Source organism: Sturnira hondurensis, unplaced genomic scaffold, assembly GCF_014824575.4.
Source record: "Sturnira hondurensis isolate 20B ecotype Veracruz unplaced genomic scaffold, ASM1482457v3 Scaffold0005279, whole genome shotgun sequence".
Lineage (NCBI taxonomy): Eukaryota > Metazoa > Chordata > Mammalia > Chiroptera > Phyllostomidae > Sturnira > Sturnira hondurensis.
Genome location: NW_028077910.1, coordinates 15,355,483 through 15,368,354, shown reverse-complemented (window position 1 = coordinate 15,368,354; position 12,872 = coordinate 15,355,483). Strand labels below are relative to the sequence as shown.

Here is a 12,872-nt window from a genome sequence, read left to right as displayed (position 1 = left end):
GACATTGAATGCTTTTAGGCAATTTGAGAATGGCAAAGTATTTTGAAAGAATTTAGTAAACTATATTCACAGTGTAGACTTCTTGCTGAACTGCTAAAACTGTCAGCCTTTCTCACACAGAATATTATATATATTAAAAACAGAAACAAAAAAGGCCCATGAAGCAGAGCTCTAAGCAATTGCAAATATATCGGATGCATTGCTTTCAGGAGAGGAAGCAAACGACAGTGCAGCAGTTGGACGTCAGGGTCCTGTGGCAAAAGAACTTCAAAGTCGTGTCCTGAGGCCAGAAAGCTCATCCTCTCTGTCACCTTTTCCGTATCTGTTCTGCGGCCACTTATATCGAGTGATGTCTGTGAGCATCTTCAGGAAAGTTATATCATGGTTCACAAAACATTTCAGAAATGTTTTTGACATTTCATTTCAAAATGGACAGTAGAAAACTAGATTAATGGACACATTTTCTAAGCATTCTGTAAATCACAATTTTATTGATTCTGTATGAATTTTGGACTTTCTGTTGTTTTTGATCTGTCTGCATCTGTGATCAGCTGGGTCAGTGGTTGGAAAAGGTTGTTCGTAGCCAGTTTGCTAATTCGTTATTTTACTGACACTAATGGGAGACATTAGTAATTTCTGCTTTTGTTTCCTGGCTGTGAGAGGGAGAGAAAATCCTCCATTTTCTTTATGCCAGCTGTGTATTAAAAATGCGCTTGAGCCCTGGCCAGGTGGCTCAGTTGGTTGGAGCATGTCCCGTGCACCGGAAGGCTGCAGGTTCGGTCCCCGGTTGGGTGCATACCGGCGGTGGCCAGTCCATGTTTCTCTCGCACACTGATGTTTCTCTCTCTCCCTTCGATCTTTAAAAATCAATAAACATATTTAAAAATTCGGTTGAAATCTATGATCTAGAACTCCTGAGACACACTCTAAAGACTCTGTTAATAGGAAAAGGGGGAAATAAAGTCACGAAGGGAATAAAACTTTATCAGGGGTGATTGAGATTACAACACCTGCCCCTTTTCCTCCACGAGTTTGCTACTGTTGTCTTAAACTGACACATAGGTTTTAATCACTTTATGTTCTTTTCAGCTTTATGGAATGTAATTGACAAAACTGTAAGACATTTAAAGTTTACAGTGTGATGATTTGGTAAATGTATACATAGTGATACTTTTTAAAAGTACAGTTAAAACAAATTAGAAATCACCAGTAGTTCAATGCTAGTTCTCAGGTAGAAATTGGTGGCTTTCCTGGAGGTTGAGGTTACAGGTTACATAAAGCAAGAAAATTGGTATGGTTATCAATTAACGAAGAGCCTCATTTTTTTCATTGTTCTTGCATGAAATGTAAATGAATATAGATGTATCTGCTTATAATATACACTTATGCATCCATGAATATTAACTAAACAGTTCCGTATGTACCATTTAATTTTTAATTATGTAAGTCTATAACTATTATTAAGTATGACTAATTGCCTGTTGAGTGTGCAAAGGAAAAAGCATTAGATGATAATTGAATTGAGAAGTTTGGGGGATTTTTTTTTGTCAGATAAACAAGTGTGAATAAGCAGGGTGCTGGCATGAAAAATGAATTATTTTGCTATTTCTTCATCTAATTCTTATTTTTCTGTGAACAAAAGACAGAAATATGAAGGATAAAGAAAGCTTTTGCCAGGTTCAGTAAGAAAATCACCCTTAAGCACACATTTCCATTGAATGTCATATGAGAATTTTAGGGCAAAAATATTGATAAATGAGCTTAGTATTGAAATAGCTTATACTTATCATTCTTGATACCAAAATTGGAAGAGAAACAGTTTATGTTCCTGTGTGTTTTTTCTTTTTTGCTTTTTTAATCCTCACCCGAGGATATGTTTATTGATTTTAGAGAGAGGGGAAGAGAGAGGGTGTTAGGGAAAAACACCTATCTGTTGCCTCTAGTATGTGCCCCAAGCAGGGATGGAACCCTCAACCTTCTTGGTAAACAAGACGATGCTTTGACCAATTGGGCCACATGGCCAGGACCCCAGGTTTTCATTCAAAAAAATGAAAACTGAAACTCTTTTCAATCACTATTTAAACTCTGACCTTAGATTAGTCAGTGATGTAACTGCAATGTGAAATTGAATATTATGGGCATGGTTCACCTTATGGATGTGACCATGCCCTCATTTCCTATGACCAAACTTTAGAAAGAGCACTATGCTTGGTGTCCCAGAAACATTGAACTTGTAGCCACTCTGTAAGAGAAATAGAGGCCAGCCAGAGTCATGGGGAGCTCATTTAACCCAACAGGACTGCCACCTTCTAAATCTCCTGCCCAGTTACTTGCTGGGCTTTGAGTTTAAACCCTGGCTCCACTGTTTCATACTTCCTCCATGGAAATGGGCAAGTCATTGGGACCTTTTTGTTTTTAAAGATTTTATTTATTTTTATTTTTAGAAAAAAAGGAAGGGAAGGAGGAAGAGAGAGGGGAAACATCAATGGGTTGTTGGCATCTCATGCACATCCTACTGGGGACCGGGCCCACAACCCAGGCATGTGCCCTACACTGGAAATTGAACTAGCAACCCCTTGATTCACAGGCCTGATGCCTTCTTTAAAAAAGATTTGTTTGTTTCTTTGTTTGTTTGTTTATTTATTGAGAAGAGAAGGGAGGGAGAAAGAGGGGGACGGAAATATTGATGTGAAAGAAACATTGTTTGCTTCTTATATGCCCCGACGAAGCAACTAAACCTGCAACCCAGGCATGTGCCCTGACTGGGAATCAAACCAGTGACTTTCGCTTTGAGGACAATGCCCAACCAACTAAGCCACAGCGGTCAGGGCCAAAGTCTGTAATTTTTTTAAAGATTTTATTTATTTATCTTTAGAGTGGAAGGGAAGGAGAGAAGGAGAGAAATATCAATGTATGGTTGCCTCTCATGTATCCCCTGCTGGGAACTGGCCTGCAACCCAGGCATGTGCCCTGACTGGGAATCAAATTGTGACCTCTGGTTCACAGGCCCACGCTCAATCCACTGAGCTACACCAGCCAGGGCCAAAGTCTGTAATTTTTAAGTGCAAAAAACTTAAGACATGGACAAATTGTGTTTTCTAAAAGGCATATAACTTACTAGAGGCAGAGTGGAAACTAGAAACTTGGTATTCCTAATTCTCAAGCAGATGTTGAAATTGTTCAGCCTGGAAAAGGAAGGACAGATCTCAGACGTGACTTGGTTGTTGTCTCCACGTCTGTGAAAGGTGCCCTCCTCCCCGCTCGTGCCTGTGATGGAAGTTGTTTGTGTACAGTTAAAACTAGTTGTCTGCCAGGGACCAACAAGAAAGAATTTTCAGAGAGAAAGAATAAGTAACTCTCACCTGCATAATTTAAATGGTAAAGGACTTGACTGCATGTGACTTTAAGACCCCTTATATATTATCCTCTGCGGCTTAAGGATTTTTTAGGATAAAATGACAGTAATGGAAATACAAATACTGATACTAAGTTTCATCTTTTTGAAATTTTCATTTATAAGAGTGACTCTTACTGCTACAGGAAAAGGGGTCCAGGTTAGATATTATAACCTCATCATCTGTGTGTGTGCCCTGGGAGAATACCTTCTGTCTCCCCTTTCTAGATCTGGGTGGAAAAGTGTTTCAGTTTGCTTAGAGATTAACAAACTAATATATATCTGTTTTTAAATTCAGCCCTGGCAAGTGCAACATTATGTATTATTGAACCCATTATGTCTGTGGAAGTTACGGCCCCGAATGAGTTTCAGGGAGCAGTGATTGCAGGAATTAACCGGCGCCACGGGGTGGTCACGGGGCAGGACGGAGTCGAGGACTATTTCACACTGTACGCGGAGGTGAGTGCTGCTGGTCCCAGCCAGTCTCACGTTCATTGACCACAGCCAGAAATCAGAGTCAGCTTTTGTTTTGGGGGCTTGTGAAGCAAACTGACATATATTCCTGGCTATTTGGGTGTTGAACTTGTGACTTATAGACATGTGGCAATTTCTGTAATTTACTATTAGAACAACTCTTAAGTGCAAAAGCTAAAAATAAGATTCATTTTATGTAGGCCTTTGTGAATATGTCATTTTTTTAGATATTTGGTTATTTTTCTCATTACAGCTTTATTATGTCATCTCTAATTTAATGGGATGATATTTCATTTTCTTACCTGCACCTTACTTGACTTAAATCTCATGGGAGAAAGTATGTTACCACATTCTGTAAGGCTTCCTAAAGACACTGCTATCAGCAGATCATTAAGGTGTCCAAAGAAAGCTGTGTTAACACTCTCACAGAAGAAACGCTCCTGAATGCTGAGCGCCGCCGGAGCCGGGAGTGGGGGTGAGCACAGCAGGCCATCAGCGAGGTCTGCTCTGTGAAACGGAAACATTTGGTTTCCAGTTGTGACTGTCAAATGAAGTGATTTTCAAATAGGATTTCTACTTGTAGTAAAACAAAAATATGTTTCTTTGGCTCCTAGTTCTTTTAAACAAAGAGTTAGTAGAAACCTAACTCTAAAGGAATTAAGTGGCTAAGGCTTCTCTGTGTTTTTTTCAAACGTTTTTCAATGAGCAGTGCTAAAATGTCTGCTGTGTCTGTTTCCAGGTCCCTCTAAATGACATGTTTGGTTATTCCACTGAACTGAGATCATGCACAGAGGTGAGCCGGTGCTTAAGTTTCACTTCAGTTTCCTCGAAGAGGTTATACTACAAAATGATCACATTTGAAATCTTGTTTTTGCATGATTTTACTTGATAGTTATACATTTTTTTAAATCTCTGCTTTTTTTCTTTCGTTTTCTTTAAATTCCCAGGGGAAGGGAGAATACACGATGGAATACTGCAGATACCAGCCGTGTTCCCCGTCCACACAAGAGGACCTCATCAATAAGTATTTGGAAGCTACTGGTCAGCTTCCTGTGAAAAAAGGAAAAGCCAAGAACTGACTGTCCCCATTTACATGGATGAACTTGAACTGAATCTGCAAAGTTTAGATTTTTAATGGCTTCCAGTGGAATGAATTCAGGCAGAAATAAGAAATTTTGGAAGCCCTGTCCATTTTACTCGGAAGCTCCTCTCCTATCAAAGTCAATTCGGTGTATATCTCAACTCTGTTGGCTGCTTTTGTAGTTCACTGAAAGGCCTCAAATAAAATATGCTTATTGCTGAAACATATGTAATGTTTATTTTAAGGGGGGAGAAACATATTAGTTACACTTCTAAGCTTAGAATATGTATAACCTTCCTTTCCAAATTTTTTTTAAAAAATCATTTATTTTTAGAGAAGGGAAGGGAGGGAGAAAGAGAGGGAGAGAAACACCCATGTGTGGTTGCCTTTTATGTGGCCCCCACTGAGGACCTGGTCTAACCCAGGCATGTTCCCTGACTGGGAATCGAACCTGCAACCCTCTGGTTCGCAGGCCTATGCTCAATCCACTGAGCTGTAGTAGCCAGGCTCCTTTATTGCATAATAGAAATAAAAGAACTTTTAAATTCCTTTGTTTTTCTTGATTTATGGATTTGGCTTTATAACTTAAGGTTTCCAGAAAAAAGATTTTTTAAAAGTATTGAGCACATGTTTTCAAGGCATTTGCTAGATACTTTAAATGCATTGATCTAATTTGGTTTTCACTACCCTGTGAAAGTAGGCACTACTGTGTCCATTTTGGAATGGAGGGAGTGAAAGCACAGAAGGTAAATTACTTGTCCAAGACCGTGCGGCTTGCTTAGTTTTCAGTTGACAATTTAAATTGATTATTCATTATCTCAAGTGCATTTGCCACATGAATATGTCAGTGGCTACAATACCATCAAGCCTGGAAAGCGCTGCTGCTTTGGCATTTCATCGGCATCTCGTGCTGTTGAAAGCCACGTGGACTATCGTACCTGATGCGGGACCACTTTCCAAGAACCCGGCACAGTCCTCTGGCTATGCCAATTAGGACCAAGATGGGTAAGTGTGGATGTGTTTAGCTGGTTAAACATTCTGGTTATAGAGACACAGTGTCAGAAAAGCGTTTAATCCAACACCAGCATTTCATAGACGGCACAGCCCAGCTGGTGGGAGCAACGAGAATGGGGTCCCATAGTACAGACCTAGGGTCAGAAGCCACACTTCCTGCTCACTCACTAGTTGGGTTAGAGTCAGTCCAGGACACGTAGCAGCCAAAGTCTGTAGCAAGAAAGAAGTTAAAGAGACTACCTGAGTGAGGACCTCTTCAGTGCTACTGTCGGGAAGGAGAACTGCTGACTCATCTGAGGAAAGGCAGTGCTGCCTGCATTGGAGGGGGAGGGAGGGGCGGCACGTGCAGACTCGCCCTGACCCCACTCCTGGCTACACTTTGAAAACCGCCCGAGGACCTTGGGAAGAAGCCCCCGCCAACCCCAAGGCAGTCCGCCTCTCTGGGTCAAGATCAGAAGTTTTTCAAGTGATTGTAATGTACAGGTAAGATTACAGACCACTGCAGTATTGCTGGCACCTTCGAGACCTGAGATGGATTCTTTTGTGCGTTGGTAGCGTTTGGGCTACTAGTTCTTAGTTCGATAACTTTCCTTTGACAGCAATACAAGCAATATCCTGTTACTACTTTCTCCTTGCTCATACTCGGATTGTTCAGTGGTAAAATCACTGAAATATAAACCATTCTGAAGTTTTATTTGAATAGTTTTGAAATATGAGTGGATCTTAAAATTGATGCCAATAAAATTAGAGGGCCACCAGGAAATAGTAAATTGTGACATGAAGGAATACATCTGTTTGTAGGTGCCAGCTGTTTGCATTGCTAAAACTACAAATGGTTGAATTAGAGGTTTTACTGCTGCTTGACTCGTCTTCAAATAAATAATACTAGAATGCAGCATTGAAATAGTTCATTGCGCCCTGGCTGGTGTAGCTCAGTGAATTGAGCACGGGCCTGGGAACCAGAGGATCACGGTTCAATTCCCAGTCAGGGCACATGCCTGGGTTGCAGGCCAGTTCCTGGCAGGGGATGCAGTTCCTGGCAGGGGGGGCACGAGAGGCAACCGTACATTGATATTTCTCTCCCTTTCTCCTTCCCTTCCCCTCTAAAGATAAATAAATTTAAAAAATCTTAAAAAAAAAAGAAATAGTTCATTGCATTTGAGACTATTGTGAGCATTCACATAAGTGCCAGGCAGCATGTAAGGCGCTGTAGCACTTGAGAAGCCAGGAAAGGTCACAGACCAGCATCTAAGCTGAGAAAAATGGGTGTAATGAACTCTCATCATGAAGGACTGTCATTCAAGGGCAAATATAGAAACTTCCAACTGACTTGCAAAAGAACTTCTAACAACTCATAATTCAGGCAGGAAAAGAAATGAAACTATGAGTAGAATCAAATGGAATGTAGACAAAATCTCAGTACTGCTGGGTTTGTCTTAAAGTTCTCAAAGAGGCCAGGAAAAGGATGGGGGGCTGGATACAGCTGTCATCGGCGTGGACTGATTTAGGAGAATTTAGACCTAATGAAAAGAGGGCTGAAGGAATTCAGAGTTTTTCATGTTATCTCAAAACAGATGGAAGTAATTTTTCTCTACTGTAAGCTAGCAAAATAAGTATTAGGAAAATCAAATCAGCAATTTTAGAATTTGTGTGTGAAAGATGTTCTGACAGTGATGTTGAGAAATTTTTAGTTGGTTTAACTGTTGTGGGTTTTAGAAATTTATCAATGAGGTAATTATATGTATGTCATCTGTATGTGTACAATTCCCCTTCATTATCTATTAAACTGAAATAAACCTGTTACAGGGTCAGTATAGGGCCCTGAGCTGATTGAAATAGGGTAATGTGTGAGTCTAATCTCACTAATTAAAAATGCCTTTGGTAGGATGAGGGGAGGTTCTGGAACCCGAAAGCCCTCCTTAGCCCTCAGTGCGTGACACTGCAGAGTGACTGGAGGTCAAGGGTGTTGGGTTTGCCATGACAATGTTCCTGGTACCTTCTCTGGAGACTTTTTTTGGAATCTCAGTTAGAGGAGTTCATCCTTTCATTTTGGCATACTCTAGTCATTATAGGTTATTTTAGAAAAAGAGTTTTCTCTGCATTATGATGCAGGTGGGGAGATCTGATGTTTTCTTTAAATGGTGGTTTCCAGTGCTTGACATTGGGGTTTTAAGTAGAAAAATATATAAACTAGGTCTAAAAAGCAGTGATGGCATCCGTCTTTTAGTTTTGTAAGAATCCATATTTTAAAATGTTTTTTCTTCTGTGTAAAACTTTCCAATTTTCTAATAGTGCAAACATAAAAGTAATATTTTGGTGTATTTTAAGGCTGATACTTCCTAACCGATTACTACCCAAGGAATCTGGCTAAAGGTTTTTACACACAGGTGTGAGTACTCCATTTAATGACACTCATTTTGGGAGGCAAATGATGGCCATGTTTCTTGGATCACTTCTGCCTGCCCCTGGTCGGTCACGCACCCACTCAGATTACGGCGCATGTTGTGTCTGCTTTTGTAAATTACTTAGGCCAACACTGGGCCCAGCTGTCCTTAAAAATGAAAATTGTAAATACTTGATATATGGGGTTGGCCAAAAGATCCATTTAGTTTTTTCCATAAAATAAAAGACACATTTTTCATTTTCACCAATAGCTATTGGTTTGGATACTTTGAGAATGTCGGCAATCTCCCACATGATAGAACGTACACTGTTCTCAGTTAATGTCTCAATTTGATCAGTATCAACTTCAACCGGTCTACTTGACCATGGAGCACTGTCCAGTGAGAAATCTCCAACATGGAATTTCACAAACCACTTTTGACACGTTCAGTCAGTCACAGCACCTTCTTCACACAGTGCACAATTTTTTGTGTGTTTCAGTTGCACTTTTACCTTTCTTGAAATAATAAAGCATGATATGCCAAAAATGACACTTATTTTCTTCCATCTTTAATATTAAAATGGCTACACAATATTCACCATTTTTGATGTTTTTTTAAAAGCATGCTGATATGACAGCTGTCACAATACAACCTAAAAAAATTGTTTTCAATGAAGTTAAAAATAACTAGGCACTACTAGAGCCGTCTTATGGAAAAAACCAAACAAACTTTTTGGCCAACCCGATACTTTTGGTTACATCACAGTTCTGTTCAATACCTGTTGTTGGCAGGCTGCTTTACATGCAAGTAAAGCAGTGTATTCTAGTCAATACATGTTGTTGGCAGTGTCTCTGCTTTACATGCAAGATACTATATTTATAAAATACAAATTAAACAATATTAAGAGTTCATTTAATTCCATCTTAGCACAATATTGACCTACACAGACAAATCTCTACAAACACATTTAACACAGTTTGTTTAGAGATGTAAACATTTATTTAAAAGTAGCTATCAAGTTATAAAAGAATACTTTGCTTGAAATCATAAAAAATAGGAAAATTCCTTTTAAACAGATAACATTTTTTCTACAATTTGCTTTCATTGAAATGCATTTATTATCTTTTAAAAACTTCAACATCTTTTCATTTTTGAGCATCACAGTCTTCCCCAAATTACTGGAATGCCTTATACCTTAGCTATTTTACTAGAATAATGATTTAGGCTACAGTCATGTTGTTTAGAATTTGGGGTAAGCAGATTTTTTTTCTCAGAAATTACTAAGCTCTGTCGGCGCCACAGTTCCAGATCCTTCCTCAGTTCCAGAGGCTTCGTCCGGTGTCTGCTGCCCCTGGCAGTGGGACTTCAGCTTGAGTGGTTTGCCCGGGTACCAGACCAAGTGAATACGGCAGGGGACGATTTCCTAGGAAAGAAGAGTTCTGAAATATTATGATCTGCAAAACCTCCTGGTAAAAACAATTCTATATTTAATTTTGTGTTTTACCTGTGTTGAGAATTCACGGAGCAGAACAGTATAATCAAAGTCAATTGTGTCATCATCCGTTTTCTAGAGGAAGGAAAAAAAGAGGGTAATAAATAGGCAGGTTTATATTAGCTCAGAATCTGCGAGGCTTATAAACTGCATGAATGCCTTGAATCTCCTTCTGCCTCTTGGAGTTGAGCCTCAGTTCCCTTCATCAAGGATCCTACATCAAGATATGGAAGTCACAGATTACTGTTAGGTTACTTGTAGGAAAATCGAGTTGAATGTCTATCACTTTTTCTCTACTACTTACAGTTTTGGATGGAGGCTAAGGTCAGTGGGGATAGAATCTTCTGACAACCTTAGGAATCTTGGTACTGTGCGTGTGCTTTAAGCTGATGTGTTGGTCTTGAAATGCCAGGCGCTAAGACAGGGGCAGGGCAACCGTTACTCCCAGGGTGCCCCTGGGCCAGGTTCTGTGCTGGGCACTTTATTCCTGTTGCCATGTCATTCTGACAGCCTTACAAGAGTGTGTATTACAAGCCTGGCTTTACAGGGGAGGTAACTTGAGGTTACAGCTAGGAAGTGACACATGGGGGACTCACGCCCAGACCTGCTGACCCCTCTGCCCACATGCTTCATGCTTTACCACGTTGCCTGAAAGCCCGGGGCACTGCATATCCATCTGTAGGGCGGCGGGCAGTCCTCCTCACTGCCCACGTTCTCTGACTTCTGTAAGTTTCATTAGTGACCAAACCAATTTACTTTTTTTTTTGACATTTCCTGGGTTGTTTTCTTTGTTGGGGGGTGGGGAGTAGGCTAGGGTGTTTATCTCTTTCTCTTTCTAGTAAAAATGAAAGAGAAGAAATAAAAAAATTAATTCAATTTGGATTATAATTTTAATCTATCCAGTTTTTGTTGAGACTATTACAGAATATCAAAATGCCGAGGCAAACAACAGGACTTGATAATAGGTTTTGCTTAAAATGATGGAGATGTTTACAAGCCATGACATTTCCAGCAGGTGAGGAGGACGCTGGAGGGGGAAGGTACAAGAGGGCCCTAGACCGATCAGAAACTGACTGCTTTTCCGCGGTGCCTTTGCATCATTAGGCAGGCGCCCCTCCCTCCTGCTGGCAGCGCACACGTGAACGCTCAAAGCCAGTGTCTGAGGCACAAGCTGCAAAGTCAGAGACCTTGTTAGAAAATTTGGTGACTCTCTGATAAAGGAACCCTTTCTGGAGGCCCCCCAGGGTCGATCGGGCACCGCTGGGTTCGAGAGTGTCACCAAGCCGGCTTGATCTTCACTTGGCAACGATCTCACCTCGGAAGGAACTGTTATCTAAGACAGCCAACTCGAGCAGGCTGCTGAGTCGAGTGCTTTTTGTCTCGGGCTTTTGTGCTTCCTACACTATTTCTCAAGGCCTAGTAGCCATGTATTTTTCTGTAATGAAAAAACTGGTTTTATCCCTGGCTGGTGTAGCTCAGTGGATTGAGCACAGGCCTGTGAAGCAAAGGGTCACTGGTTTGATTCCCAGTCAGGGCACATGCCTGGGTTGTAGGCCAGGTCTCCAGTAGGGGACGCATGAGAGGCAGCCACCCATTGATGTTTCTCTCCCACTCTTTCTGCTTCCCTTCCCCTCTCTCTAAAAATAAATAAATAAAATATATTTTTTTAAAAACTGGTTTTACTTAAGGGGTTTTTTGGGTCAATGCCTTCTTATTCTGTTTCTGAAAGTAGCATTTCTGAAAGAAATCATGGCTGTCTCCAGATTTTTAGCAAAAAAAAAAAAAAGAGGCAGGTCTGGAAACAAAGGGTGGGATTCCAGTTGCATTTGACAAACTGCTCTGCTAAATACACGGTGTTACCCATTTTGAATGCAAAGAATTGGGTTATCTCGATGCTTGGAGAGCCTGGGCACATAATGAAGACCTTCCTCAGTAAAGTCACTGAGACCCTTGCATGTCTGTGTTTGCGGATTCTTCCGCCTGCAGGAGGAAGCCCCTTCAATGAAACCAAAATGCAGGGCTCATTGAAGACGGCAGAGGGGACACTGCAGAGGGGACACTTCGCATCCCAGCCTGGCTAGGTATTCCAGGGCTGGACTGTCCTCACCAAATTGAGCTCTGCCAGGAAGTCATTATTTTTAATACTATTCAGAAATAATCTCCTTGGCTTCTCTTCAAACCATCACGGATGCCAAATCACTATAGTCCAAACTGGTGATGATTTACTGTGACGATTCCTGGTAACTCAGCACTTCAATCTTCCTAGAGAGACAGACTGGAAGTGCTTTGTGCCCTTTCACTTACTCACCCCCCACCCCACCCCCAGCCCTACCCACAACCCCCCACAAAAAAGAGAGAGAATGACCCCTTGCAGAATCAGTGAGGTTCGAGTAGAGAGTAATAAGTAAGCTTAGGATATTGGTAGATGCTGTCAAAGATAGATATCTTAGCTGAAGGAATAAGATGGTTTCTGTAACGTCCCCTTGGCCAGTGGGGCCTCCAGTTGCGGTGGGACTTGGACAGACTGACTGCCGTGTGCTGCAGGGGGGACCATCTGGGGTACAGACAGTGTCTGGTATTGATAAGAGTTAGAACAATGCTCAGTTTTGCTTTTCTCAACTCATATTAAAGGCTCAGAGTATAAGGAAAGTCTTGATCCATTTTTCCCCTCTAGCCAGCAGCTACCTCCCCTGTCCTTGTCATCATCCGTGGGGCACTGGGAGTGACATCTGTGTTTGGTTCTAAAGCAGTAACTGTGCCGGTTAAGATGGGTCTTATGTTGTATCTGCACCCAACAGAGCCCGCTCTTCCCCCGAGCTTAGTTCATTTGAAGCTGTGGGTTTATAAGCCTGCAGTTCCTTCTACACTTGCATTAAAAGATGAGTTTAACCCTGAGTGTAATTCCCACCCAGAAACCTTCTGGGAAAAGTGCAGTCGCTGTACTTTCCTGAGTGACCTAGGGCCGCAGGGCACCTCTGGGGACCTCCGTGTGTGTGCTGGGCAGTCTCGGCTCTGTCGGCTCTGCCATCCAGC

General features: G+C 41.3%; 2 protein-coding genes across 2 annotated transcripts in view; one reads left to right on the top strand and one right to left on the bottom strand.

The window, feature by feature from the left end:
• The window catches only part of GFM1 (G elongation factor mitochondrial 1), a 39,245-nt gene extending 33,986 nt beyond the window's left edge, over positions 1 to 5,259 (top strand). The window contains exons 16-18 of the mRNA XM_037046654.1: positions 3,693 to 3,853; positions 4,608 to 4,661; positions 4,816 to 5,259. Coding sequence (XP_036902549.1) covers positions 3,693 to 3,853; positions 4,608 to 4,661; positions 4,816 to 4,947 — 347 coding nt within the window. The 3' untranslated portion in view covers positions 4,948 to 5,259. The remainder of the gene's footprint in view (positions 1 to 3,692; positions 3,854 to 4,607; positions 4,662 to 4,815) is intronic.
• Positions 5,260 to 9,430: 4,171 nt separating this feature from the next.
• RARRES1 (retinoic acid receptor responder 1) overlaps positions 9,431 to 12,872 on the bottom strand; it is a 30,618-nt gene continuing 27,176 nt past the window's right edge. Inside the window, exons 5-6 of the mRNA XM_037046653.1 lie at positions 9,852 to 9,914; positions 9,431 to 9,770 (exon numbers count right to left, since the gene is read on the bottom strand). Coding sequence (XP_036902548.1) covers positions 9,618 to 9,770; positions 9,852 to 9,914 — 216 coding nt within the window. The 3' untranslated portion in view covers positions 9,431 to 9,617. The remainder of the gene's footprint in view (positions 9,771 to 9,851; positions 9,915 to 12,872) is intronic.